Below are 27609 nucleotides of genomic sequence, written 5' to 3'. Positions count from 1 at the left end.
GTGAGGAAACACGCCTTTATACCAGTGATGAAGTTTTTCACCCACAAACATAAAGACAACAGACACTTCACTGATGTGCCAAAACATTATGACCACTGTCTGGAGTTAGTCGTGGTTGTGGTGTGTGTGTGTGACTTCTACAGTGATAAGCCACCGTTTGAGCTAATGCCAGCAGTTGAAAATCCTTTTGAGCACAACGTTTTTGCTGCAGGGGAACGACTATCAACAAGTGATAGATCAGGAAGGATGTGTTCAGGTGCTTTGCTTTCATGTCAAACATACTTAATTTCAAGCATTTGAATGCATCATCCTTAACACTTGCTTGCTGTAACAAGTGTGTGTCCTTGACCTTTGACTTCAATGATCTCCTGAATGCTACGTCAAACTTCTATGATGGATGTTTGTGAACCCAGAGCAAAAACATTCGTCCATGAAAGACTTTTCAGCAACACCGTACATAAGCATCTTTTCTTCAGGTACTGACCAATGCATATCAGATCAGTCAACGTCATCACTCCAATCTTACAGCAGAAAGAGGACCTGAGGAATAGTGGTCATAATGTTATGGCCAGCATCGGTCAGTGGAGTGCACATTATTTATTTAACGATAAAAACGCCCTCACTTCAGAGCAGGACGATGAGTTCACGTCGTTCAGTTCCTCCTCGACAGACGGATGAACCTCCTTCAACATCACTTTTATAAAAGAATCTTATTTCCAAGTGTACAATAATAACAAGAATAAAACCACACGCTCGTATGTTCACGTGACACTTTGACGAAACAACGTAAACTCTCCCGAACTTTGTGCTTTTTTTTTTCCAAAATACAATTTTCTGAGTCACTGAGCAGTCTGAAATGTCAGGAAGGAACTGGGAATGTCATAGCCGGAATGTGGATGGTTTGTGTCCCAGAAGAGTTTTCAGTTGTCCTCGTCGGTCAGGACTTCTTCGGCTACGGCCTTCTCGGGAATGGCCTCCAGGCTGCGTCTGCAGGAGGAACTGGACGAGCTGCTTGCTGAGCCGCCTCTGCTCAGGTTACAGGCCAGTGCGGCGTAATGGATCTGCTTCAGGTTCTCCTGGACTTCCATGCGAGCGTGCTTCAGAAGGTCCGCTTGTCCCTGAGGCCGGAGAGAAAAAGACCAGAGTTACATAGTGTAGGTAAGCATCTTGTCTAGATAACAAGAGTTCAAACATCTTCCAGGCCTCCTTCAGCCACTTACCTTCAGGATGGTGATGTTCCACGTGAAGCTCTCCACAGCCTTGCTCAGCTTCCGACCCTTCAGTCCTTCTTTCACAGCCAGGTCATGAAGGTTCTCGTGGAATTCCATTGCTGAGGGACAAAAGTGAAGGCAGAGACTTGAGTTATCTGCAGCCATAAAATATAAGCTTGAGATCTTTTGTAGTCAGTTTCAAGATCATTGTTAGCATTCACTTCCAGATTTTATACTCAGTTTTCCAGGAAGACTCGCCTACTTGCTCCACTTCATGCAGAGGGAAAGAAAGAAAACGGCTTATTCATGGCAGGGATGAGTAAAATGGTGTGGGCAGACAGACATGACGCTCCTTCCTAAAGTATTAGCATCAAGGCATCAAACATGGAAGGATGTGCCCTCCCACCTCTGTTTCCTCCTCATCATCATCATCCTCGCCTGGATGCTCGGCCGCATGTGACGCATAAGCCGAGCGGCGTCCCTGCATGGGAGGAGGGGAGTTACAGCGACTGGGAATCCGCTGTGGACGGGGTGCAGTTGCCATAGAGACGTGGCATGCACATGAGCCCCATCATCAGATGGTCCTAATAGGTGCAGGGCTACAGCATGTGCGGGCGTCTCAGCCGGGCGAACGCTTGAGCAACAGACACTCTCTGGATGCTTCCCGGCATCATCTCCCTCCCGATTCCCGCACACGGCCGGACAAGTCCGATTAAATCCGGGCTGAGGTTATCATTTCGTGACTGCAGGGCTCTTACTGACAGGCACGTGAATCATGACTGTGCTTCCAGACGCCTCACAGCTTCCTCTTCTTCCTCGCACCAAACTCACTGTGGCGGTTGCCTAGCAACATGGAGCCTGGCAGCGGAAGAGTGAAGAGATTCCGAGCTGCGAGCATGATGACATCGGCCACGGTGGAATATTAGTGATTGTTTTCTCTCCTCGAGTGTCATTGCGCTGGAGAAACATGATTTATTACACGGCTGCACTGCAGCGGGTCTCGAGTGGGTCTCGCTGTGTCAGCACTTTCATCAGCTTCAAAGTTTCAAAGCTGATTCTTTCGGCGCTCTTCACAGCTGCGTCTCTTCACAGGAAACGCTCATTTTTTTACTGATGTGTTACTGCAAACGTCATCTTCCTAACCCTTAACCTCCACTGGTATTAAAGCTCACTACATGCTTGTGATCGCACCGGATCCATCCAAAGAACCTTCCAAATTCTGACCAAGAGTCAAATATGGACGCCTCTTCTATCGTCCGGGGAAAATTGCTCAAGAAGTGATCTGAGTTCATGCAGACACAAGCGCCTCCACTCTCATTAGAACTTAAGAGCTCCAGTTTGAGTGACACGTCCGTTTTTACTGAAGAAAATAATGAGCCCCGTCTGAGTTCAACGTGACACATTTTTCACAACTTTAATAGCTGAAAGCATCCAGCGTGGTGAGCGGGGAATTAATTTGGTAATGACCCAGTTAGTGCTCCGAGGAGCGAACCCGCGAAGACACACCAACACACGAGTCAGCTGCTGTGTGTGTAGCAGCTTGTTCGTGAAGAGGGCAAAGTTCATTGAAACCGTCTTTCCTGCACCGCATCATCCATGGTAGCATAATAAAGCAGAATTGTTTCATTCAATCTCTGCTACACAACAAAATTAACCTCTTTAAACAAAAACCTCATTTCATGTTGGGCATCAATGATGTTCGTACAAATGGTAGCTTAATCAAGTACTGAAATCCAAGGTAAAAATAAAGAGATACTCGGAGTATAACCACTGATATTGGAGAAGAAGAAGGTGGCAGCAATTACGGTGACAACCATCAGGAAGCTTCTAAGATTATTCTTTCCATGAGCGTAAATGATATTATGGAAATCGGGCATTGGAAAATAAGATTCCTGCACACAGTGCGACAACAATGGCGACAGGATGCGGCTTTAACAAAACACACAAGACCACGCAGAGTCCATTTGCTTTAGTTAAAAAGACGCAATTTTCTTCTCCAATATGCCGAGGCCATGAATATTTTATAAGTCGTCCATCTGGAAAGCGATAAAGCCATTCTGTCTTACCTCGCTTCCTCTCGCACAGTGTTTCCAGAAGGCTTACTCAGTAATAAATTAGCCGTCTATGAAATAGTTAGACGACGTTCAGACTCTACATCATGAAGCCAACGACTGTCATGATTTAATTTCTTCTCATTACCGAGTCCCAACAAACTCTGTGACCTTGAGAGATCTCAAGAAACACACCAAGAGCGTCGCTGGTCTTCACAACACTGGGTTTCATTCATTAAGGGTGGGCAGAACGAATATGTGTGTAAAACACAAGCAGCGTTAAATGTATGGGATTTTGACATTTATCAATATTGTAGTGGCTCCGATCTTGTGTAAGATTCTTAGAAACTTCACACCTGCTGCTGAGCAGTTTGTGTCAATTCAAGAAAGCACCAAAATAATGTTTTTCACTATTAGAAATGAGCTATTTCATTCATATTACTTTGTTATGTGAACAATACACATGATGATCTTCAAATCCAGATATTGTGTCTCGGAACCAGCCAAGTCATCCTCTGCGACAAGCCCCGAAATTAAATCGAACTTCCAAGATCCTCTGTGGCTACAGTGGTTCGTCTGTTAGGAATTTAATTGGATCATGTAGAGTGGGGAGAACAAGTATTTGACACACTTACAAAGCATGTAGAGGCTGTAATTTGTATCAAAGGTACTCTTCAACTGTGAGGGACAGAAAACACAGTGGATGATTTTAAAATAATTAATTTCCATTTTATTCCATGACACAAGTATTTGATCGCTTATCAACCAGTAGGAATGAAGGCTCCCACAGAACAGTTGGTTCTTCTTTAAGAAGCTGTTCTCCACTCATTACCTGTATTAACTGCACCTGTTTGAACTCATTACCTGTATAAAAGACATGTCCAAAAACTCCAACCTCTCCACAATGGCCAAGACCTTGGAGCTGTGCAAGGACTTCAGGGATTAAATTGTATCTCTGCACAAGGCTGGGATGGGCTACAGGACAATAGCCAAGCAGCTTGGTGAGAATGCAAGAACTGTTGTATGTATTATCAGAATTATCAAAATGCAGCGTGAGATCTCTCCTCGTGGGGCATTAATGATCATGAGGACAGTGAGGGGACAGCAGGACCTGGTTAATGATCTGAGTAGAGCTGGAACCACAGTCTCAAAGAAAACCATCAGTAACACACTCCGCCATCATGGATTAAAATCCTGCAGTGTACGCAAGGTCCCCCTGCTCAAGCCAGCACATGTCAAGGCCCGTCTGAAGTTTTCCAATGAACATCTGGATGATCCAGAGGAGGAATGGGAGAAGTTGTTTGGAGAAAGAAGAAGGATGAGCAAAACCCCCAAGAAAACCACCCAAATATGAAGCATGGAGGTGGAAACATCGTTCTTTGGGGATGATTTTCTGCAAAAGGACGTCTGTATTGTATTGAGGGGAGGATGGATGGGGCCATGTATCTTGAGATCTTGGCCAACAATCTCCTTCCCTCAGTAAGAGCATTGAAGATGGGTCGTGGCTGGGTCTTCCAGCATGACAACGACCTGAAACGCAAAGCCAGGGCAACTAAAAAACTGGCTCTGTAGGAAGCATCTCAAGTTCCCTGAGTGGCCAGTCTCCAGACCTGAATCCAATTTAAAATCTTTGGAGATAGCTGAAAGCCCGTGTTGCCCAGACACAGCCACGAAACCTGAACGATCTGGAGAAGATCTGTATGGAGTATTGGGCCAAAATTCCTGCTGCAGTGTGTGCAAACCTGGTGAAGAACTACAGAAAATGTATGATCTCTTTAATTGCAAACAAAGGTTTCTGTACCAAATATTGATTTCTGTTTGTCTGATGTATCAAATAAAATTTAAAAAAATCAGCAAATACTTGTTCTCGCCACTGTATACATTTAACGTCTGTTAGGCTAGTAAAGTCAGGAGGATTAACAGCATCTGTCACATCCCTGCACTTTGACAGTCCTGCCACAAATGCACAACCAAGAGAAGAAATTGTGTTTCTAAACTTCAACCACAATTGTTTGGATCCCCACCTCAAGTTATTTTCTCTCTTGTTGGTGTCTGACATGTGGACAGGATAATCTCCACCTCCTTATATGGTCATTCATGGGCAGAGATTGATGATAATGACTCATTAATACTCACATGTTTACGATCAGATCCTTTATGAATCTGGAGTTTGTAAGGAAGACCTTTATGAGCAAATCTGCACAGAGATTTACTCGAGCTTCATGAATGAGATCCACCGTATAAATAACATTAGTATTCTACACTTATATCATCATTAAGTTGGGAGCTTTTGTTTCAATGTTTATTTTCATTAAGATAACAACATTGATCCAATATTGTTTAAGGATTGGTTTATAATTAGATGCTATTGTTTGTTGTGCATCATCTAGTTTGAATGAAATGTGAAATAAGAGTCATGACAGTGACATTATTTGGACTGTGACGCTGTTCAGCTTTGACGATGGCTGTCCGGCCCCCCGAGTGGGAACCCCACCCACTCATCACTCATCCCCCTGTAATTAAAATGCAGCGTGGAGGTTTTACGGGTGTGAATGAAACACTTCTTCAACAGCTTCTGCTTTCTTAACCTACATCCAGAGGACACTTATAACAAATATGTGACTGCAACATCCACCTTACCGGCTTTTTGCGTCTGTAGAATCTTCTCGGAAACCGCTTCTGAGCTCTCCAGCAGAGTCTTGCTGGTCTGGATCACCTGACACACAGAGAAGAATAAGTCATATTAGCTCCTTCTCCCACATCAGCACAGCTCCAGCTATAAAGTGCTGCGGAGGCCTCCGAACAACAAGCCTTTATTAAAGGCTCCTCTGTGGGCGAGGTCGCTGAAGTGCAGTTTGGAAAAGCCAAAATTAGAGGGAAAGCACAATATGGCCGCTGTATTAATAGTTACAAGTTTGGCTGGAGGGAGGACTGCTGTTTTGTCTCACAAGGAACAAAATACTGCGAAAACACACAGAATTGATATGTTCAGTTTGGCTATAAATTAAAATGAATGTTTTAAAATGGAGGATTTCGTGAGTAAAAGCCAGATTTCAGGAAGCCTATGCATTTAAAAATGAGACACATTTTCTTCTATCGTCTATCTTTTGATGACTTCTCACAACAACATGATCAAATTCCCTCTTGATCGATTCGTCCATGTGTATTCTCGTTTGCTCCGTCTTGTGTGGAGGCAGCAGAACGCTCTCACGAATTCTATTCAAATGATAATTGAACGGCATCTTCTGCGACACATTGTTCCACGATGCACACCGTACCCTTTGTCTGGGAATATAAAACCCATGACTCCTCATTTCCAGAAAAAATAAAGCATCTATTTTTCACAAGCATGTCATCCTCATTGTTCTCCACAGACAGAGAGTCTGAATTCTGTCAGCGCATTCTTCATGAATGAATTCATGAATAGACATGCGACAGTAGACCTTGTGAAAAACACAGACTTCTAAATAAGCAGCAGTTTCGGAGACACTTAAACACTTTGGTTTGGCATCACAACATTCCGAGCGAAGTAAACCTGTAAGCCTGTGACTCACCCGGAAGCGCCTTGTGTCAGTGTGATGCCTGAAATTACAGCTACGCGCTGCTAAGTTTAGCCGCGCCGCTGTGTTGTGCATCTTTAATTGAGCGCAAAAACTCTGCTGACGGGCAGACTATTTAACTCCCATGGTGGTGCTTAACACGGGGTTTAGTAGGCCGTCCACGGATGAGAGGCAGCTCTCCATTAACAACAGAACACACTGATATTGCTCACACAAGGACGTTAGTGTGGCAGGGATTTGAAAGAGGCAAATGATGCGTATGAGGGTCACAGCAGGAACAAATGAAGAGTAAACAAGATGCTGGAAGGTTCTATGGGGGGGGGAGAGGAGGAAACTTTATTAGACAGCAAATGAAGACAGTATGAAACGTAATGCTATTAAGGTTGCTCATGTCAATCAAACATGACTTTACCAATTTTTATTTATTACAACCGTTTCTTTTCGATGTCAACAAACCGATCACCCGAATATGCTTTCCTGGTCCTTCTTCTACCATGTCTCCTGCGCACACATACAGTATTTGACTGTCACATAACACAACATTTGAACAAAAGACAAACATCTATTGTCTATTTACTTAAAGGTTTTGCATCATCCTCGATCAGTGCATGGAAGAGGAAGGATACCAAGACTCAACCTATAAAGGGTTCTCCAACCTCGGGTTGTTTTTTATGGAATTCCCTCACATCTGAACTTTCAAGATTGACAGTACCTCCATCAGCGAAATCTTGAACACTATAATCTCTAGGGAGCCGCAAAATGCCTTTCTGCACCGGATTTGGCCTCGGGCCTTGAGGCTCTAACCACCTACTAGAGGACATGAAGAAAGACTTGTACATGTTTTGATGGACATATCAATAAGGTGCATGCATCTCAAAATCTCAAGTGGCCACCATCATATACCTCGTGGATGTTGTAATTCAATTTAAAACGTCTCACCCGTGATGAGCAGGGGAGATTTTTGATTTACAGAAAGCCACTCTTCTGGATGAGCTTTGCTGCTATAGTACATCGTATAAACCAAGTCCTTGAAAATGTCCTTCTGAAGCCACCTTACACATTCCAGAGAGGGCTATGCCCAATGAGGTCATTACTCTCTCCTCCACATATGCAAGATAACATATGCAAAATGCATTCCAAGGTCTTCAATGTAAAAATAAGAAAGACATACGATAGCTATATATGTCCATGGTTTTTGTTTACCTCATAGGTTTAATATTAAAAATAGCCTCCACATGTCTCAAGTTCCATAAATAGTTTCTTTTTAATGCCCGCTTAACTGAGGCCTTTTATACTGACAATGTAATAATACACTTGAGTTCAAGGTAGGCTATATATTTTTGTCTTTCCTCAAATGCTAAAATTCTCTGACGGAACACACAGTGCTGTTAAAACCACCCCTGCTCAAATGATTAGGTGGTGATGTTTTTCTGAAGATTCATGAGGAAAAGTTGGCACCGATGCTGTACAGCTTTGGAAGTTCCAGGGAAAACTCTGAACATTTGAAGATCATTCACCCCACTTTTTATACAACTTAATACTTTATTTTTGGGCTCTGAGGTCTGTGGATCATAATCTACTTATGGTTCCACACCCACGGTTCAGGACCAGTGGAGAGAAATCCTTCCAGGCTGTTGCTCCTAAGCTTTGGAACGATCTTCCTCTCTCTTTGCGCTTGATGGATCTACTGACTCCTTCAAGAAACATATTAAAACATTTTTTTTCGTGCAGGCTTTTCCCTGATTTTCTGGGACACCTGTGTTTTTCTCTGTCTTATCTTGATCTTTTTAGTATATATTTTTTGGGGAATTTTTTTGATTGTTTTTTGTGACCCTGGTCTATAAAAGCGCTCTATAAATATTACTTACTTACTTATTGATCCAAGAATAAAGCTACTGTTAATCTTCTGTTTTGCGTCTTTCAAACATATTATTATCACCGTCAGGCTGAACTTGAAAAAGTGTCACCATAACTATGGAATGTGTCATTAGACTGGAGCTTATTGTTGTTCAGTTAAAGTAGCAGTTTGGCAGGCGGCTGAGCAGTTGGGCTGACGTTTAAAAAAGTCCAAATAAATCACTGAAAATTGGCCAACTCCTAAACAGCAATATGGCTCTAACCAAGTCACCAACAGTAAACAAATGTTCCGAGGCTGGTCTAGTGAAAGTAATAGAAAGGAAAGATAGAATTCTACTTTCAGTCATCCTGACTTAAGAAGTTGGCACTTAGATAAATACAAATAATTTAAAAAAGAAATGCCTGATGTGCTGCTGGAACAACCAAAACATTATTTGTGGATTAGCATCAGTTTGCATGAAGATTTAGAATGTAAAACATGCAAATACATGTGACTCATGATGACTTCATGGCTCAAGGCAGTAGGTCTGCTCATATAATTGTATTGTATTTACAAGTGATTGAAGTCACTTCAGGTCTTAGTAGAAGTTTGTAAGATTGTCCCAAGAACTGATAATTTGTTACCAGAATACTAAAAATAAACTTTTATATGTTTTATACCATGGTATCAAAGGTATCGAAGTATGGAATAAAATGACTGGCATAGGTATTGACTAAGGATATTGTTGGTATCGTGTCAACACTAGTAGTTTGTTATACAAGCTCTGTTTGTTAGCCTCCAGGATAATGGGATTCTAAACCAAGCCAGGATCACTTAGTTAATTGGTGAGGGAGTGGTAGTACACAGTCTTCCTAAGACTGCAACACAGAATCACATGCAAGTTCTTATTGTTAACCAAGTTGAATGGCTCCAAAGAACTTCAGAAACCAGGACATATTATTACTAAGACCAAACTGGTATCATGCTGCTTTTTTTCTGGGACATGAACGGACAGGGATTGAGACCCAGATTCTATTTTTTGCCAATGAGGAAGAAAGGCTGGAAACCCCCAGTGGTGTCCTTTGATAGCAGGCCTGTACGTCTAATTATATTGTTCTATACATTATTAAAACCTGTTTACATCTGACTTTCACAGTTTTATTCACGCCTTTGTGCTCATCTGCTCCTTATTCGGTCGGCAGCTGCTAATGATCGACGCCTTCTGCTTCCCTCCTTAGTCCCTGCTCTTAATTCATTCAATTTCGCTCTCAAACCAGCCGTCACATTCTTCTTCCGTCCCTCCAAATCAAATTCCCCATCCATCTTGTCGTTCACAGCATTTACTGTGACTTCGAGTCCGGGTCTAAGAAGGGTCACATTAATCATCTGCTTACACAATTATCAGTGTAACATGTAGCACTCAAACAACCAAATAACGTCCAATGTTGGTACTTTAAGATTGACTCTGGTTTTACCCCTGGGACCATGATGCTTCTTGGTAGGAGAATATTGCTCAATGATTTCCCATAGGACTTGGAGCCTGTAAGTGTAAGTATTCTGGCCTCAGGTATAAGGGGACCTTCTTTTAGGAGACGAATCAGTTCTGGTTCTGGCTACGGCTTCAGCTCATTGCCAAAATAATTGGCCATGTACCTGAGAGAATTTAGCTGGGACAGAGATGTGACCATTTTGTACAAAGACATCCATGTTTACTCACTGGGTACCTTAGAGCCTAAGACGCCAGAACTGGTCAAGACAGAGGCTGAGGAAAGTTGACCCCCCACTGGGATTTATCTAGCTGACCCTTGCTCGACCAACAGTCCTCTCACATGTTATATTCATAGCATACCGTGATCATGAACTGAACTGTAAACTACACATGAGAAGCAAAAGTGACTTTTCATCAGTTAGCAGCAGGTATTGTGTCAAGGATAGTTAATCTTCATGTACATAATTACCAGATAATTATACTTGACCAGACAAGAGAAGGATTCACTGACAGTGATACAATACACAAACGTTAATGGCAGGATGACCCCCTTTAGGCGCGTTGCATAAATATTGATTTTATTACTTAACACAGCTATCTCTTATCTAACCAGATCCTCGTGCATGCAGAGTCGAACTGATGAGAGGATCGAGCAGCAAGTGAAAATTGTCACATCGTACCACAAACTCTGCACACTCACCATGTCATAGCTTGTGACAACCTTTTTGAGGACCTCTGGGAGTAAACCCTGGGGTTCTATGGTTGGATACTGGTCACTGAGGTTGAACACCAGTAGCGGGCTGTTGTCAGGTCCGGCGAGTCGAGAGGAAAGTGCTAGGATACACTGCTTCAGGTTGGCAACAGCGGAAAGGCCACATAGCTCTTTAAAAGACACTATGGCATTCTGCAGAATCAAGAGAGAAAAAAAGCACAATTATTGATTTTTAAACAAGGAATTTTCGTAACAAGCTGGCTTGTTTAGACTGCTAAAATGCTGAAATACAAATGACATAATATATCTCTCATTGCAAAGGTCAATCTTAAGTCAACAAAAACAAAGCCAATCAGAAGCATGTGTGATTGAGGTCATTGCTATCTATTTTAATGGCAGACTAAAATAACTTTCACTCTGTCAGCGAGCTAATTTAAGAATGAGAAGGCTGACAGAAGTACTGTGTGAAATGTCGAACAAAACATTAGAAGAGAGATCATTTAGCTAATGATTAGTTGAGGAGACATTTGCAGGATGACAAGTCCCGGTCTCTTTTATGGGACGACATTGTTGCAGGCATTGATGAAATGATCTCTTGCTATTTTTGCATCATGCTTGGGAAAAATGCCTGAAAATCCAGATGGAACTAAAATGCCGTGGACGTTGTTTGATCTTTACCGGATTAAAGTGATCGATTGAATGAAAACTAATAGATTCACCGCTATTCTCCTAATCTTTCCTCTCCTTTTTGTTCCATCTGCATGTCTCTCCACACTGAATGCCTTCCACACCGAGGTTACTCGTTGTGATTCACTGGGACCTGTTTTTATGAAGGTAAATGTAATTGTACTTTTTGGGATATAAATGACCTTAACAGTCCCTAATCAGCTATAGCACCATGAAGTACTTGAAGAAACAGTCTAAAGGGGATTATAATGCTTTTACTCTTGGTATAGACAGGAAACCTGTCTTCTGTTGCTGAACTGATGACAAAATGTTCATTGTGTATTTAAAATGGCTTTGAGGATTTTTCTGAGAATCAGTAATCAAGACAAACAAAATATGAATACTGCACCTGCATGTTCTCTCTGAGATCTGTGGCCTCTCGCAGTGGAAGCAAGGCCATTTTAAAGACATCGTCAACAGCCTTGATCAGCAGCACTCTCATGCTGGCATACTCTCTGTTCTTCTTGCTTTTCCGCACAGATAATCCCCTTTTGTGTGGCTTTCCACCTCCTCTACGATTGGTTATGGCCACATGGACAAACAGCAAGGTGTGTTGAAGAACCTCGCCCGTTAGAGACTGCAGGGGGACATGCCGAAAACCTGGCTGCAGGCACTCGAAGGGGATGGTGTACTGCCCAATAAATTCATCCCCAATGTAATCGTCGTCCAAGACCACAAAGCGCACCATTGCAAGCTCAGGGAGGTTTATCTGGAACTCAAAACTCTCATCAAACAGAGGATTGTCCCCATTCTGGTTGACAGTTTTAGTCCTTTGTTCGGCACAGTCAGCTGGAATACCATGTATTTCCACGTATACATAGGGGTCAACTACATCTCCTTTGGCACCTGAGCCTTTTGGCTTGGGAAAGTTTTGTCCACTTATCATCTTGATGTGCAAAAGTTGTGGAGAAACACCAGGCACTGAATCTTTAGTATTGGCACTAAAATAGGATACCTGCTCCCTCATGATTGCTGGACGGAGCACATATCCACAGTTTCCATTCTGACGGAACCAACCAATATTTAGATCCATCATTAATCCAGGAGTTTGGTAGTTCATTGCTACAATTTGGCAACCACACTTCCAAAAGTCTTGTGGGTTCATGTTGCTGGAGTCGATCCTCATAGGACTGGGATAGACACGTGCAAGAAACTTTTTGTTGTAGTTGACAAAGTCCCCTGGGAAGTCGTTTGCACATCGACTAGCAAACACCTCGTTGAAAGAGCATATCTCCCAGTGCTTCTGGCTTTGGAATGATATTTGGAAGTCTTTGAACTCCACAGATTTGCACAATGTCACCAGATCAGAAAGATCTTTTGACAACTGGAATTTTTTGGGTGTGATGGTAAGGTGTTCTGCAGACTCTATGCTCATTCTTTGCGACATCTCTGCGCCCTCATCTTCATCCGTCACTTCACCTTCTGAGGCAGTGCAGTTAGTGCTGAGCTTCTTACCCTTTAACAAAATCTTCCCCTTTAGGTCAGCTGGAGATGGGAGGTAACAGTCGTCGAGTTTCGGTGAATCTAAACTCATCTTTTCCCCCAGGATCTTTTTAAGATGTTGGAACATGACCCCTTGTTGTTTCAGAGAACAATGGTTTTCTAAACAGAGTACCAAAGGAAACTCTGATGCTACAAAAGCATACTTATTTATGACATCAATGACATTGCGAAAACCTATCTGTGAAGTCATTGTATGACCAGTATAAATCACAGGCTCATTATCAGGGCCATCCCAGACATCCAGCTCAATGCTGCGACAGCCCATTTTAAGAGCACGAATATAGCCAGTGACATCAGAGGGACCTCTGAACTGATCCTCTATTAGGTAGGTGTTGTGTGATGCATTTATATAATAGTGGGATAATGGCTGGCTCATATCTTGGCAAACTATTTTGTGTTCTGGATCAAATATGTGGCACTCTGGAGACAAAAGATAATTTGTAAAACCATCGAGCGAAAGCCAACCCTTCAGTCTGCCTTCTTTAGAAGGTTCAAATTTTTGAATGACTTCTAGACTGCTGTCTTCACTAACCTGAGCCATACCCTGCTCGGCCTCCAAAAATATCATTAAATCCTTGGTGTCCAAAAACTCTTTGTTGCTGGAGAATTGAACAAAAAGAAAGTAAATGTCAGGCCTAGTACAAAGGTCGTGAAAGACCTCTAGGAATTCCTCTTTTGTGACCCATGAACCTACTTTGTCCTTGGCTTTATGGATCTCCTTAAACTTCAGCTCCACTTTCACATTTTTTAACCCAGGGTTAATTTTTTTGACCAACTGAACCGCAGAGCACAACTGTATCTGTTTGTTTTTGTTGCCGTCAGCTTCATCGAAAAGTTCCCCGAGCCAAGAAGAGCGCATGTTGTTCTGACTACTCTCTATCATGTTCAATGTATGCTTCCCGTAAGAGATCAGATATCGAAGCCCTGTAATCCACGTGTTGGCTACATCTGCAGTGTTCGCCACCAAATCTAAAGACTCGTAGTTCTCACCAAAGATAATAGAGAAAGCACAATCCTCCGATATCTGATCGTAAGTACCGTTAGTTCGAAAAGTGTCTGTGTTCTTGCCCGTTCTGACTTCCTTGATGGATTTCACGTCGATTTTGGCCTTGTCCGATTCTTTTTTGGAGGGCTCCCATCGAAAAGACTGCATGTCAGCTTCAAGGAGGAAGTAACGGTGGTAAATCCGAGAGTTGGACCTCACTTTCTTCAGCTCAGAACCGTCTACCATGGCGCTGATGCAGTCACTTGCACTGCTGATTTTCTTTTCTGTTGGCATGCTGCTGAAGGACACCGTCTTCTTTCTTTCTTTACGTTGTCTTGATCCATCCTGCGGAGAAAGAAATAATTTCATAAAAGAGTGGTACAACACTTAACAACTCCCTTACAAACGTATACAGTGAAGGGCATTTCTTAAGACATTCAACCATTTAAGAATTCTTACTTGAGAAAAGTATTGTACAGGTGGTTAGCTTTTGAAATCAATGAATGATGCTGGGAATGTGTTTGAATTGATGAGGTTGACTGAAACATCCCTGTATTTTTAAATTGGGCTGTGAAGCCAATCACCCATAAAAAAAAAACAAGAAGCTTGAAGTGACACTTCACAAACAGGTAGATGTTTTTAAAAGTGTGTGGATCAATTGATTTGTTGAATAATTGACTGTAAATGAATTCGCTCATCAGACAAGGGCTGCTTTTTTGTTTTATGAACCAAACAGACATAGCGGATTATCAGATCTAAGACACAGGATGAGTTGAGGGGGACAACATAAGATGAGGAATGCAGACATAATACTACCAACTGCTCTCCAACCCTTCAGGAATTCGAATCGCCTCATGGTAGGAAGCCCACATCTTTTCTACTTGACTGAAGTTTTATGTATCATCAGTTCAACTTGAGACATAAGCAGAGACCTCAGGTTCTCAGGCGGACCTTTGCGCCCTGATGAACCTAAACAAATTAAGAAGTTTACCATGGAGCTAAAATATCTGCCAGAGGGTGTAGACCTCCACCAATAACCTTTTACCAATTCAAAAAACAGTTTATGATATAATCACTAAAACAACAAACAACACTTTTACTGTGCTTTCAGGCAAATTCAGTAGCACATTCCTAGCATGGTGAGATTTGTCAAGGCTTGGTTATCTTATCTAGTAACCATAAAACAATGTCCCATGACCAATTTTTTAATTGTGTTTTAAACAGTTGTTTTGTGTTCTGGATCCAGTTCTTTTTCCAATTATCAACATGTCCTGGACATTTTATTGAAACATGTTTAAACCTCCTAGTTTTCTGACCAACAGAAAGACATACACGTAATTAAAAAAAAAAATAAAAAAAAAAAACAGATGAGAAAGCTATCCTTAAGATTTCAAGAAAATCCACCCAAGAATCCTTTAAGTCATGCTGTCTAAACAATCAAAACAATCTTCTTTGTAGAGGCCATAATCCAAACACTAGGTCCTAGAGGCTCCTTCGGATAGTGGTGTCAACAATAACCAAGTCGATAATAATTGATGTGACATCATGCCATAATCGATTACCTCACCATTTTTTTCTAGCCCCTAGTGAACAATAAAGTTCTGAAGTTTCAATTACTTCAGGGGTCACTTCCCGAGCACATGTGCAAAGCGCAGGATGTGGCTACGTGCTTAGCGGCAAGATGGCCGAGGTTGGCCAATGCTTGGCATTCAGAGTTGGCTTTAACAAAAACACAAAAATGTGCACACATCCCAGCCAAGGAGAGAAACTAGTTTAAACGTTGCTACACAACTCGGAGAGAGAAAAGAGGATCACACAATCGGTAGCATGTGTCATAGCAAACGATCTACAACCCTATTCTGAAATCTGCCAAATGACACAAAGTTAAACAAGGTGTCATTTTCCTTATGATCCTCCCCAGAACTTCTGAGTTATAACTTTTAAATCCACATGTTTTACTAGTGAACACGCCAGAAAAATAACCATAGTCAATATTTGTTAGCATGACTTTAGCTGTTCAACCACACATCTGTGAAGGTTGAAAAAACATTAAACGCCCTCGAGCAATTTATACAATCCACGATAAGTGTGGGTGAGGCAAGCAGCACTTGTGTAAACCACTAACACCTCAGATGACGGAGAGTAAACAGTGAATTAGGTTGGCGAAGACTAAAAATAATTTAAGAATCATAGGGGTAATTCAGATGAGCACTATCCTACATAGATAACCTTCTTCGGTGTCCCTAGAGGCAAACTCTGAACAATCCATGAAGAGATCGCTTTGAACACAAAGCTTGAGCAAACAAACCACAATCAATAGTCCCTTTGTGACGCCTGACCACACAGAGCAGGACATTTCATTTGCATCGACACATCAGCTGGTGTGTATTGATTTTACATATCGTCTTCCGTTCTTTTAAGTCGTTTCTTTACCATGAACGGTTTAGAACGCCACAGCTGAAGTACGCTGGCAATATTTCCACGGTGTTTGTTCACCAGCTCTTTTGATTCAAACTTTAACGATACAAAACCAAGCCATGTCAGTGAACAGCTTTTGTTTCTGAAACAGTGAGCGTGCCGTGCGGACTGTGCCCACAGGATGTGAGCGAAAGCTTCCTGTGTTTAACCAAGTTAAACAAAGATCCAATACCAGGATGTTAATAATGTGTTTCTAGCATAACAAGTTGTAGCAAACAGCAGTCAGAGAAGTGTATGATTGTCATTATAACAATATAAACAAGGTTATGCCTTCAAGAGCGTGATCAAGAGCGAAAAGATGGCCATCTCCTGCACCTGAGGACCAAGACCAATTCCATATGGCACTTGGAACTTAGGCTTGACCAGGGGCTCCGCAAAATGTTAAGCCAATCACCAGGAAACTCCTTTGCTAAACAAACATTGTAAACAGAAAAAATAAACCTTCAAAGTATATTTCCTTACTTTTACTCACATTTCATTATTTCTTATTTTTTAGGCCTTTTAATGCACTCTTGGCCATGTTTCTGTACGACTGTAAACCCAAATAACCCTCAATATAAAAAAAACAGAAGGTTTAGGTGGCGAGAGCGTCTGTACTGTAGTAAGTTTCCATGGTTGAGCCTCATTCATCAAGAGAAAAGCCATAAATAGAGAGTGTCAAGTGAAAGTCCCTATTTATCGTCAACCTTTTATCTTTCCAGGCACGTTCATGTCAAAGGTTGAATCAACTTTTTCCATTTCATCGCTCTTCCTTTTGGAAAGCCAGAAGTTTGTATTAGACATTCCCAGATTCATATAAACCTGAAAAACTAGCAGTGGACAAAGTTCAACAAAACATCTTCGAAGAGTACACGCTTCCATCACGGACACGCTTAGCTTGTTATAGTAAACCTCTAGACACATAATGGAAACAAAAGGATTATCTCCATCCTGTCTACAGGAAGTGGGTCAGTCCACCTGTGAAACATCACTTCACCTGGAAGTGCCTGGACATTCGTTCCCAAGATGAGTTTCTATATTTGGCCACGTCTCCACCACATATGCATTAGGGGTAGGTTTTACTTTGTCAATGTACGCTTACCTATCCAGTTTTTAGGACACTTTTTATTCATATTGATTTCTGATCCTGATCTACTACCCTCTGATCCACAAGACTGAACGAAAAATGAAGACATTCAACTCTCTTTTTCTGTGTGCTGGCATGCTGCTGAAGGACACCGTCTTCTTTCTTTCTTCACATTGTCTTGATGGATCGATTGTCTATAGCTAGCTATAAAATAAGATGGAACAAATATAAAGTGCTTCTGTACAATAAAACATGGTAAAGTTAAAGGAGATGCATTTCCACCAAGGTACTTCAAAGTGGATATCATGCCTGCTTCGCTGCGTCTTGAAGCAATCCAAGTCGGTACAAAAAAGGTGTTCCATTGATGAGGTCCAGAACCTTTTGAGTCCGGTAAGTGCACCATTACCTCAAAGTTGAGTGGTACTATGTAATGATGGTCCTGCCCACCGTGAGTAGGTAGCAAGGCCGGTGAAAATCCCAACACAACGGAGTCGATCTAAGCTTTAACTGTGGAGTGGAAAAACTATTTGACATATTTACAATAACAAACATTCACTCCTGGAATTTTATTATATTCACTTGTTAACAAGTCAATGTCCAGGTGTGTGTAGCTTCTGTGGTATGACTTGAACCATTCCAGAAATTAAACTAAAGTAATATTTGATTATGATGGTTTTGACAAAACATGCAAAACAAAAAAGAAATAATCTTCCAATTTAAATAAAATCATTTTCACATTTACATTCTAACTCAACACTCATTTTTCATCCATGTTTGGAATGCTCAGCTTTAGCGAGCTATGGATAAAACCCTACTTTTTTCCATCACACTGATCGTTTAGGAGGAACTTCGTTTGGGTGGTCCTACTGCAGGAGTGCTGGAGCCTTCCATAATGACAGTTATACAAGCCCTCATTCAAAAGCTGTTTGAATTTTCAAGTGGTCACGGTAATCAGACACGCAATTACAGCACAAGATTTGTGCTTCAGACCGTTGTGTATCACTTTAGTCCCTTCAGTCATCACCGGCGGCAAACATTACAGGCCAATACGCCTCACGGAAGATTTAATTCAGAGCTCACTTGTTGGCAATTGGAGAGTGTCGCTGATATTGAACTCTTCCCACAAACATATACATCATCTTCGCTTTTTGGCATAATTAACACTGCTTCGTTATCGCCAGGGTGACATCGCAGGTCGCGGCTGTTTTCGTCACACGCCCGACTGTTTGCTAAACAATGGACAGATCCGCTTTGTCTGAGAGAATGGAGGTGAGACGTGGGAAGTGTAGCGTAGTCATGGGCTCATTACTTCTCCTGCCACCGGCCACCCACACACAGCACAGTCACCATTTACGAGTGGTAAACATCTCAGACAAGGAGGGACTTTTAAACAGACAGAAGGGGAGTCATGTCATTGTTCATGAGGTACAGTGGAATACTTTTGTGTAGAATCTAATGAACATTACAACATCACATTAGTGCCACTTAAATGTTACTAGAATGAAACTTATTAGAGATGAAAAACATGTACACCCTTTTTAACATTTTTGTAAATACAGGAGAGTTCTGATGGACCTAGATTAAGAAGTGAGTGCAGGCAGGATGGAACAGTGGAGACATGCAAGTGTTCTTCGGGTGTAAGGGAAGAGATGGAGATACTGAGGTTGTCAATGGAGAAGATTGAAAAGTTGGGGAGGACAGATATGGACGCGTTAAGAAGACGTATTAAGTTGGTAACAAAAGGGTCCACCAGGCAAACTATTTTCCAATAAAATATGTATTGATATCTTTAGCGAGTTTAATACAATACTGTAACATGCTGTTAAAAATTGAGAGATTTAGACTAGAGAACTTTCATGCGTATATTTCTGGAGAAAGAATGAACAACTTTGTTGCGCTCCACCCAAAGTTCTTCCTTTTTTTCAAAGACACTGCTGGTTTTTAAAATGTTTGTTGATGGTTTCCAGTGTGTGATCTTTCTCTAAAAAAGATGTGGTTGCACAAAAATAGCGGCGTTTATTTCTAAGCAGGAAGAATGAAAAGAACCTTGAAGATCCCCCTGAGACCGCTGGAGAAGTACATATTACTTTGCCACAATGCTGCTAAATATAGAGCTGTCTTCACTAAAGCAGGGACACATTTGCAAAGCCGGGGCGGTTAAATGTGAGCGAGGGTTTGAGTGGGAGGATGTGTTTTTGGGTGGAGTTCAGACAACTTCTGTATTTAGTACGTGAAAGAACAGAACGCATTTAGAGATGTGCGTTCTTTGGCATGTGGTTGATGAAGCGTCATCTGCATCCTCCCGTCACGTCATAACAGTCTTACTGATGGTGTTTTAAACAGGCTTCCTTGTTCGAATCCATCTCAACTTTAACCACATCCATCCCATTATAGTTTGATCTGATGGCGGTCAGACAGGGTATGGTTTATTGAGAAAAAAAATGGTATCACGTCGACGAGGGCACGCTTTAGTGCCTGATCATAGCAAAAAGAAAAAAAGAGGACCTAGTCAAAACAGTCCGTTCCAGAGTGTGGCTTTAGGTTTGTTTGACACATTTTTTCATCATACAAGGCCTTAGATTCCCTCAAAACATGCATACAGTGAAATCATTAAAGAAAATCAACAAGATATTTAAATTTGTTTTGCATTAGGTTGATCATTTTGTCATTTTTAGCTTTCATTCTGAAAGATTTTGAGCACCACTCCCCGAACATATTATGGATACCATTCTCTAATATACGACGCAGATCCTTTTCTGTGGAACATCTTTGAGTTCTCATAGTGAAAGACAGGCCCAAAAATGTAAACCCTTCTGATATGTTGCTACTCTCCTGCTACACAAAATGAAATTCCATTGTCTAGACTGTGGATCAGTTATGGTATATTGCAACACATTCAAATTTCACAGATTTTCTAAGACTCTTGTGAACTACGTGTTTTACTTTTCTGCATTCTCCTCCTCCTTGCCCTTTTCCTCTGCACCCAAAGTGTGTTACACTAAGTTATGCACTCACCCATTCACACACACACGATCAGAAACTGATGGGAGTAGGCTGCGACGCAACGCGCCGGCTAAACCATCAGGAGCAATCGCGGTCTTATGGTAACGATGCTAGACAGTGCCTTCTACAATGAAAATAAAACACTATTTAAACAGAGTCATAAAGGTTGTCTTTTCAATTGTAGAAAATCTGTCCAATGCTGTCAGTATAATTTGGGGGTAAATGTTGCCTGCGTGAATGAGGGAGTGTGTAATGCTCATCACCGTCATGACCATATTTTGAAAAACATGTTGATGTTTGTATTTACAGTATATTATTTGCAAATATGACACCAAAACAGAAATAAGGCCCAGAAATTGGTGTTTTTGGTTGGGTATGTCAGAACCAGTGCCATTATGGCATCAAACATTGTAACCTACCTGCAAGAAAGACCTGTATCTGCTGAATTTCTTTCTGTTGACCTAAGAACACCCGGTATCATTTGCAGTGCATAAAATGTCTAATTTCTAAAACAATTACTGGCTAAATCAAATCTTGCTTACGGGTGTGGCAATGGCATGAAAACAGTTCACGCATTCCCAGTGCCAGATTATAATCGGCCATTCTCCAATTTATCAAGCGTGCTCATCTGTGCCATGACTCCCAGCATGTTTGCTCATCGGTGCGCTGTGCTGTGGGGTAAATAACGCGAAATTATTCAATTTTCCAGCACTTCCCTCTGCAGTGCAGCTCTGAGGCTTTAATTGCCAAATATCACACTTTCAAAATCAGGTCGCCGAACCTTTCTAAATAAATTAACAGTTTCCACAGAGGCCCTGAATATCAACCGCCTTGAGGACAGATGGACGGACCAGCAGAAGTCGAAAATGACCCCTTATGTACGAGTGTTATTAGTCAAGCTCAAAACAAATCATGTTTTAAAGACCTTTAAATAATTTCCGACATCACTAAATAAGGTTCCGCTCCCTCTCAGTATTGAGCCCACAGGCCGGCCGAGGGAGCATCCAACCGAAATAAATTGCAGGAAAACAGCCCTGGAACTCAGACAGGCTCTTGTGCAGTCAGAGATTACTTGGAGCATTACAAGGCAGAATGTCAATAAAACACTTATCAATCTTTGAGAGAGGGGCAGATCAAAAACAAACAATGCTCTGGTGCCAAACGCAGGGTTGCCAAAAGCACTTCCAAAGAGGAGGTGCGGGCCCCCCGGCTAATCATGCCCCCGGCTAAAGAATACTCTTAGGTGAAAGCCATCTGACACCAGCATGAACAACAGAAAGGTGTTTTCTGGGTTTGGTGGGAATCCAGGGAACTAAGTCAGTTCTAGAAGGAATGAAGGGCAAAACTAAGCGAGGTGAGCCTGCACAGAATGGGGTTCAGTTATAAACCCAACAATGTCTCTTTGTGATTTGACGTTTCCTGAGGATCGGATTTAAATCGGCAAGCTCTAATAAACCTTTCAGACCAGAAAACCAAAAGTTTGTTTCTCTCACCAAAGATTCCAGAGTAAATCTCCCTCAGGTCTCGAGCCGATAAAACTTCTGTGAAGCGTAAACAGGACATTCATGTGCAACATCCTTTTCCTGCTAAACTTCTAATCACAATGTGAACATCAGAATCCGACAGCTTTGCCAAGTAAGTCTCCACAGCTTAGTAATTGAGTAATTTGGAAACACTGATCAGATTTATGAGCGGAGAGTAAATATGAAATTTGAATAATACGATAAGGTCATAGAAGTGATAAGTTGTCATAAGAGGGACATACATTTGGGTCGTATAAAGAGCGATTGTTGTCCGAACAAATAACATCACGGAACTCGCTCGTGGATATGTTTGTGCATTAGCTGCTATCTCGTGGCAGAGGAGACAATAAATAGATGTTCTGTTCGGTGACAGAAACTGGACTTGTTCCTATCTGCTGTGAACTGTCTTCATGACAGCTGCAGTTGTTGCCATGTGCTGCAGAAAAACAGTTAAAGGCATTGAGGAAACAGCAGGAAGTGTCTTCATCGCTCACACCCATTGAGCAACTGCCATGAAGACAGAAACAAACGTTACACTGAGAACATTGAGATGGTGAAGAGTACTGATCACATGATGCGAAGTCACGTGGTGAGTCATGGGTGTTCCACAGTATTAACAATTATTCAAGACGATGAGATTATGCGCGTCTGTCAAATATTTTTATTTATAAGTTTTGGGGCACATGTTTATAAAAACAACAAAAAGAGATTGTTTTAATTCATTTGTAGTCGTTGCTTTGCCTATATAAGCCCTCTTATGCAAAATAAAGTGTGGGTGAAGTGGTTAATAATTATATACAACAAATAATTGTGTTAAATATATCCCAAACAAAGTGGTGTAATTCTTTTAATTGCGATCATCCTACATTTCCATAAAATGCAGATTTTCCCCATTTCTCTAAGCCCCGCCTCTCTTAGATCAATCTGGACTAAAAGCAGAAGTTACACAAATGTTTGAAAAGAATTCTCCAAGCACAGCCGTACAGAACTAATTTTCAAGCGAACATTCAGGATTATAAACTGCTGGAAAACCACTGGACTTAACGCCTCATAGGTGTGTGCCCCCATACCGAAAAGACCGAGATATAGTACATGGTGGCGTTCAGCTGACTCTCACAACTTTACACTGCACATCTAACATCCGTTTGATGTCATAACGATTATAACATATTCACCTTTACAAACGCAAAGAGAAAGTATGATTTGGAACATAAAGTTCTGTCGAGGACCGTGGACATCTTTAATCTCCAGCAGAAGCAGATATAAAATTGCTTCTAAAACACGCTTTAATATAACCCTAAAGTCCATTAGAACCTTCTCTGTTCACTGCAACAAGTGTTAAGCAGGCTTATTTTAGCAAAGAAGTTGTTCATTTTGTCTGTTTAGTTCCATTATATTCTGCATTTGCTAATAAAGGCTATATGTTAATGAACTCAAATATATGATGTCAGTGACTCTGATGTAACTTTGTGGTATCATCATATATTCATAGTCCTTTTTACATGTCAATCAACGGAGTATGAGAATACTTACAGCTAGAGCAAATCTGAAATATTGTGCAGCACTTAAAAAAACAACACTAAACTTGTGTGTGTATGTGTGTAAGTGTTCCAGTATTAAACTTTATGATGATTACAATCTAGTTTCGAAAACGTAGTCGTACATTTCTGCTGCACATTCAGTCAGATACTAGTGAAGATTTTCATCTATAAAGAGTTCATTTTAGTTCATCTGCTAATATCCCAGATCATCCTCATGTTTTCTCCCCATTCTTCGAAACTCAGACAAAGTGAAAAATCCCTCCAATGAAGGCCTTTTTCTGCATATTTCACTTATTTTACATGGAAGTCGATGAGATGACGCTGGCAACATTGACGTCACAAATAACTACGCCCATTTTTTTCTCTCAGACCCAAAGGGGCGGCTGAAGAATACATCTTTTAAAATTTACCACATTTGGTAAATAACTCATAGCTCAATAAAAAACATTAACGTATTATCCAAAAGTTAGGTTGACAAAAAACACTTTACCCGCAGTTTAATGGTGCACTTTAATAATAACAACATGTGCTCATCACTAAACTACCTCTTCCAGATTAGCCCATTAGGCTAAAAGTTTAATTAGTAAGTAAGTAAGTAAGTAAGTAAGTAAAGGTTATTTGTAAAGTGCCTTTCTAGACCAGGGTCACAAAGCACTTTAACAATCAAAAACAATACACAGTTAAAATATAAACTTCAAGAGGCCAAGACACATAAGAAAACACAGGAGTCACAGAAAATCAGGGAAAAGCCTTCAGTAGGTAAAACTGTAACATATTTATTTTGGTTTATTTTGTTCAAGTCTATGTATAATGTATAAGTCTGTGTATAAGTTCCTTGTATGTACGATTATTATTATTTTCATGCAAGAAGGTAAGTTATTAGTATTTATAGAGCACTTTTCAAGACCAGGAGAAATGTTTTGTCCATCAAAGTAGCTCAAATTAAAATGATTATATATCATCATTATCTGGTGTCCGTAAGTGTAATTGTGTGTTAAAATGGTTGTCTCTGTGTGAGTTGTGATGGACTTACTAATCATTGTGTCCCTGCCTCTCACCCAAAGATTATATAGATATATAGGCTCCAGCCCCTGCATCCACACTAAGAAAATATACTATAAAGTCCTATTTATAACTGTAAAGTTTTTTTCGATTACTCCGTTGCGAATTTGAATGTTGGATAAAATCACATTGAAACATTTTGTTGGGATATACAACAATGCACTGTTTATAGACAGTGTGTCCGACCTCACAGAAGGTAACTTGCAATTATAGCCTTCCATCATGACAACAGCAAAAATAAATGCTAAAAAAAAGGGATTGTTTAGTTAGTTTTGCAGGGCAAAATTGACATAACTTCACAACACAGCAACATTAGTTACACACCAGGCAAACATAACAACTATTTGCTAAGTCACGTTCGTGGTGGTTAATTGTTGGGTTGGGCTTCTTGTTCGTTGCATGTACTAAACAGTTAGCAGTTATTTGCTTCTTGTTTTCTCTTCAAATATTGATTAAGCGCCACTTGTAAGACCTGTTTTTTAGGATATCCTACGCACAACACATCCTTGACAAACAGCAACAGTTTCCAGAGTGACATGGTTTCACTGGTAAAAAATTGTGAAGGCATGATTAAAGTAAATAAATAATGAAAATGCAGTAATTTTTTGAATGAAGACATGTCTAAATCATTCAAAACAATTAACAGTTTGGAACAATTAAAATGCATTTTGACATTTTCAAGAGCCCATGAAACAGACTCGTCTTCTAGACATCAAAAGTTTTTTTCTGGATGGCCTGTATTGTTGTGTCATAGTCAAAAAGTGACTACACAAACAAAATGTATTTTTAACAATTAAAGGGAAACTAGTGTGATAGGCGACACAGAAATGCTTCCTTGGTGCTTGGTTCTGTTTCTCTATTGCTTATTTTGTGTAATATCCAACTCGTTCTTTTCATCTTTACTGTTACCACAAAAAAGTTGTATTTACAAGAATGGCAATATAAGTTTCTGATTCTGATTTAAGCGTCTCTTAAATTAACCTCGGACCTCTGCTGTATCATCAGTACGCGTCTGTTTGTACAAAATTATTTTTTAAATTTAAATATTTACATTTAAAAGTGTGCTTAAGCCCCGCCCACTGAAGACACACTTTGTCCTACTACGGATTAAATCTTGTTTAATTTTACTTACCTATTACTAGGAAGTAATTAAGTAAGTAAGTAATTTTTATTTGTATAGCGCTTTTCCAGACCAGGGTCACAAAGCGCTTAAACAATCAAAACAATATTCAATAAAGTATATACTTTAAAGATCAAGATAAAACTGAGAACACAACAGGAGTTCCAGAAAATCAAGGAAAAGCTTGAACAAATAAAAACGTCTTAAGGTGTTTCTTGAAGGAGTCAGTAGACTCCATCTGGACTCGTTGTATAAACAAAGCAGGGCATTATTACAGCTGGGTGGAGGAGGAGTGAAGCCATTATTACATCATAATGGACTCTCGTAACCTCTTGTTCACTGAGATTTTAGACCGGGGAGAAATTTCTAAAGTAATATCTTTAAATCATGGTCATGCATCTTGGAGAGGAAGACTTCAACATTTGAAACATGCGATCGAGTCGAGAGAGTTAGGTTTCCACACGAGTTGCTCTTTAAGGAAGTGGGATGTTAGAAAAAAAAAAAAGAAGAAGCTATTTTGTCAAAAATTCTAAGACGTTTGCATCCATGACACGCCGGATAGATTCACGCTTTAAATGTTTCGGTTCTGGTACTGCTGTGGAGAAGTCTAGGAAAGGCATGAAAAGCATTTGGAATATTTCTAGTAGCAGACACACACACGCATGTGGTCTGCTGCACACACAGAAGATACATGTCATCTGCTCAGCTGGAGGGTGTTAAGACATATTTCTGTGTTGTGCCACCAAAGGCTCGGTTCAAGTGCATGTTTACCTTGATAATGCTGCTCCTGCGAGGGATCTCCGATCTGGCATCCGACTCCAGCGAGGTGTTGCTGCTGCTGCTATTGTCCACCACGCCTTGGCTGCAAGGTGCGTCGACAGAACCGACCATTTTGTCGGAAAAGCCACAACAGTCTCCATTCAGCACCGACACCTCCTCGCAGTGCGTCTCGCCGGCCGCCTCGTCGACTGGCGCGGCGGGATCCTCTGGACTGAACCGAGGCAGCCTGCCGTTCTCCCGAAACTCCGCCATACACACACACACACACAAACACACACAAACACACACCTCTTTCTCTCCCTCACACACACACACACACACACAAGGAGATCCTTATACTTCAGCCCTCCTGTTGGCTCGATCGTCTTGTACCATTTGCAGTCCCTATCATCTCTGCTCGGTAGATGTGTTCGGGTCTTGCATTGTGCCCTGAAGAAAGAGTATGAAAGATGTATTGAAATAAATAAACACAATAATATCATTACCATCAGATCATGAACGACACTTAAGTAACCAAAGTGCTGTCACTCATCCCTGCAGCAATAATAACTGATAATAAACCATCATCGCGGCGCATTGTTCAAGTCGTTCCCATCCATCGACCGTCACAACACGCCCTCTTCAATGGACCGTCTTTGAAAAGCTCGCCATTGTGAGCCAAACACTCACCTCTTCTTCCTCTCCTGCTCTTCTTTGTAAGTTTCTGGAGCCACAACAGTCGGCGACCCTCCCCTTTAAGACTGCGGGAAGCTAATTAGCCGCGGCTAGCTTTCGCCTCCACTCGCTAGCTTAGCTTTTGGTTTAAGTTGAGTTGTGCGGCTCAAAGTTAAGACCGCCCGGGGAATGTCACCCGGTCCGCATCGTGAGGCTCGCCCCCGGGTCTGCTCGCTCCTCCACAAGCCGCGGTTCCGACGCCAGCTGGAAGAGAACGAGGCGGAAAGTCGTTTCCAAAGGAACAAAGT

At 41.2% G+C, this 27609-nt stretch overlaps 1 protein-coding gene across 1 annotated transcript; it reads right to left on the bottom strand.

The window, feature by feature from the left end:
- Positions 1-27609, bottom strand: plcl2 (phospholipase C like 2). The gene is made up of 7 exons (XM_087812201.1): positions 27317-27609; positions 26639-27076; positions 11936-14419; positions 10849-11052; positions 5903-5978; positions 1221-1330; positions 1-1118 (listed from the first exon to the last, which is right to left on the bottom strand). The coding sequence occupies exons 2-7, from the start codon at positions 26897-26899 to the stop codon at positions 921-923; spliced, it is 3333 nt and encodes a 1110-aa protein (XP_087668327.1). The 5' UTR covers positions 26900-27076; positions 27317-27609; the 3' UTR covers positions 1-920.

Source organism: Callionymus lyra, chromosome 17 (assembly GCF_982586985.1).
Source record: "Callionymus lyra chromosome 17, fCalLyr1.hap1.1, whole genome shotgun sequence".
NCBI lineage: Eukaryota > Metazoa > Chordata > Actinopteri > Syngnathiformes > Callionymidae > Callionymus > Callionymus lyra.
This window is presented reverse-complemented; position numbering and strand designations above follow the sequence as displayed.

What these genes read in the sequence shown, in the direction of transcription:
- plcl2 (XM_087812201.1), bottom strand. Translation starts at nt 26,899, where the DNA reads ATGGCGGAGTTTCGGGAGAACGGCAGGCTGCCTCGGTTCAGTCCAGAG. An exon ending in ATCTCAGAGAGAACATGCAG is followed by an intron (nt 11,053 to 11,935) that starts GTGCAGTATTCA and finishes TTGATTCTGCAG; the next exon opens with AATGCCATAGTGTCTTTTAA. An exon ending in GGAACATCACCATCCTGAAG is followed by an intron (nt 1,119 to 1,220) that starts GTAAGTGGCTGA and finishes CTCCGGCCTCAG; the next exon opens with GGACAAGCGGACCTTCTGAA.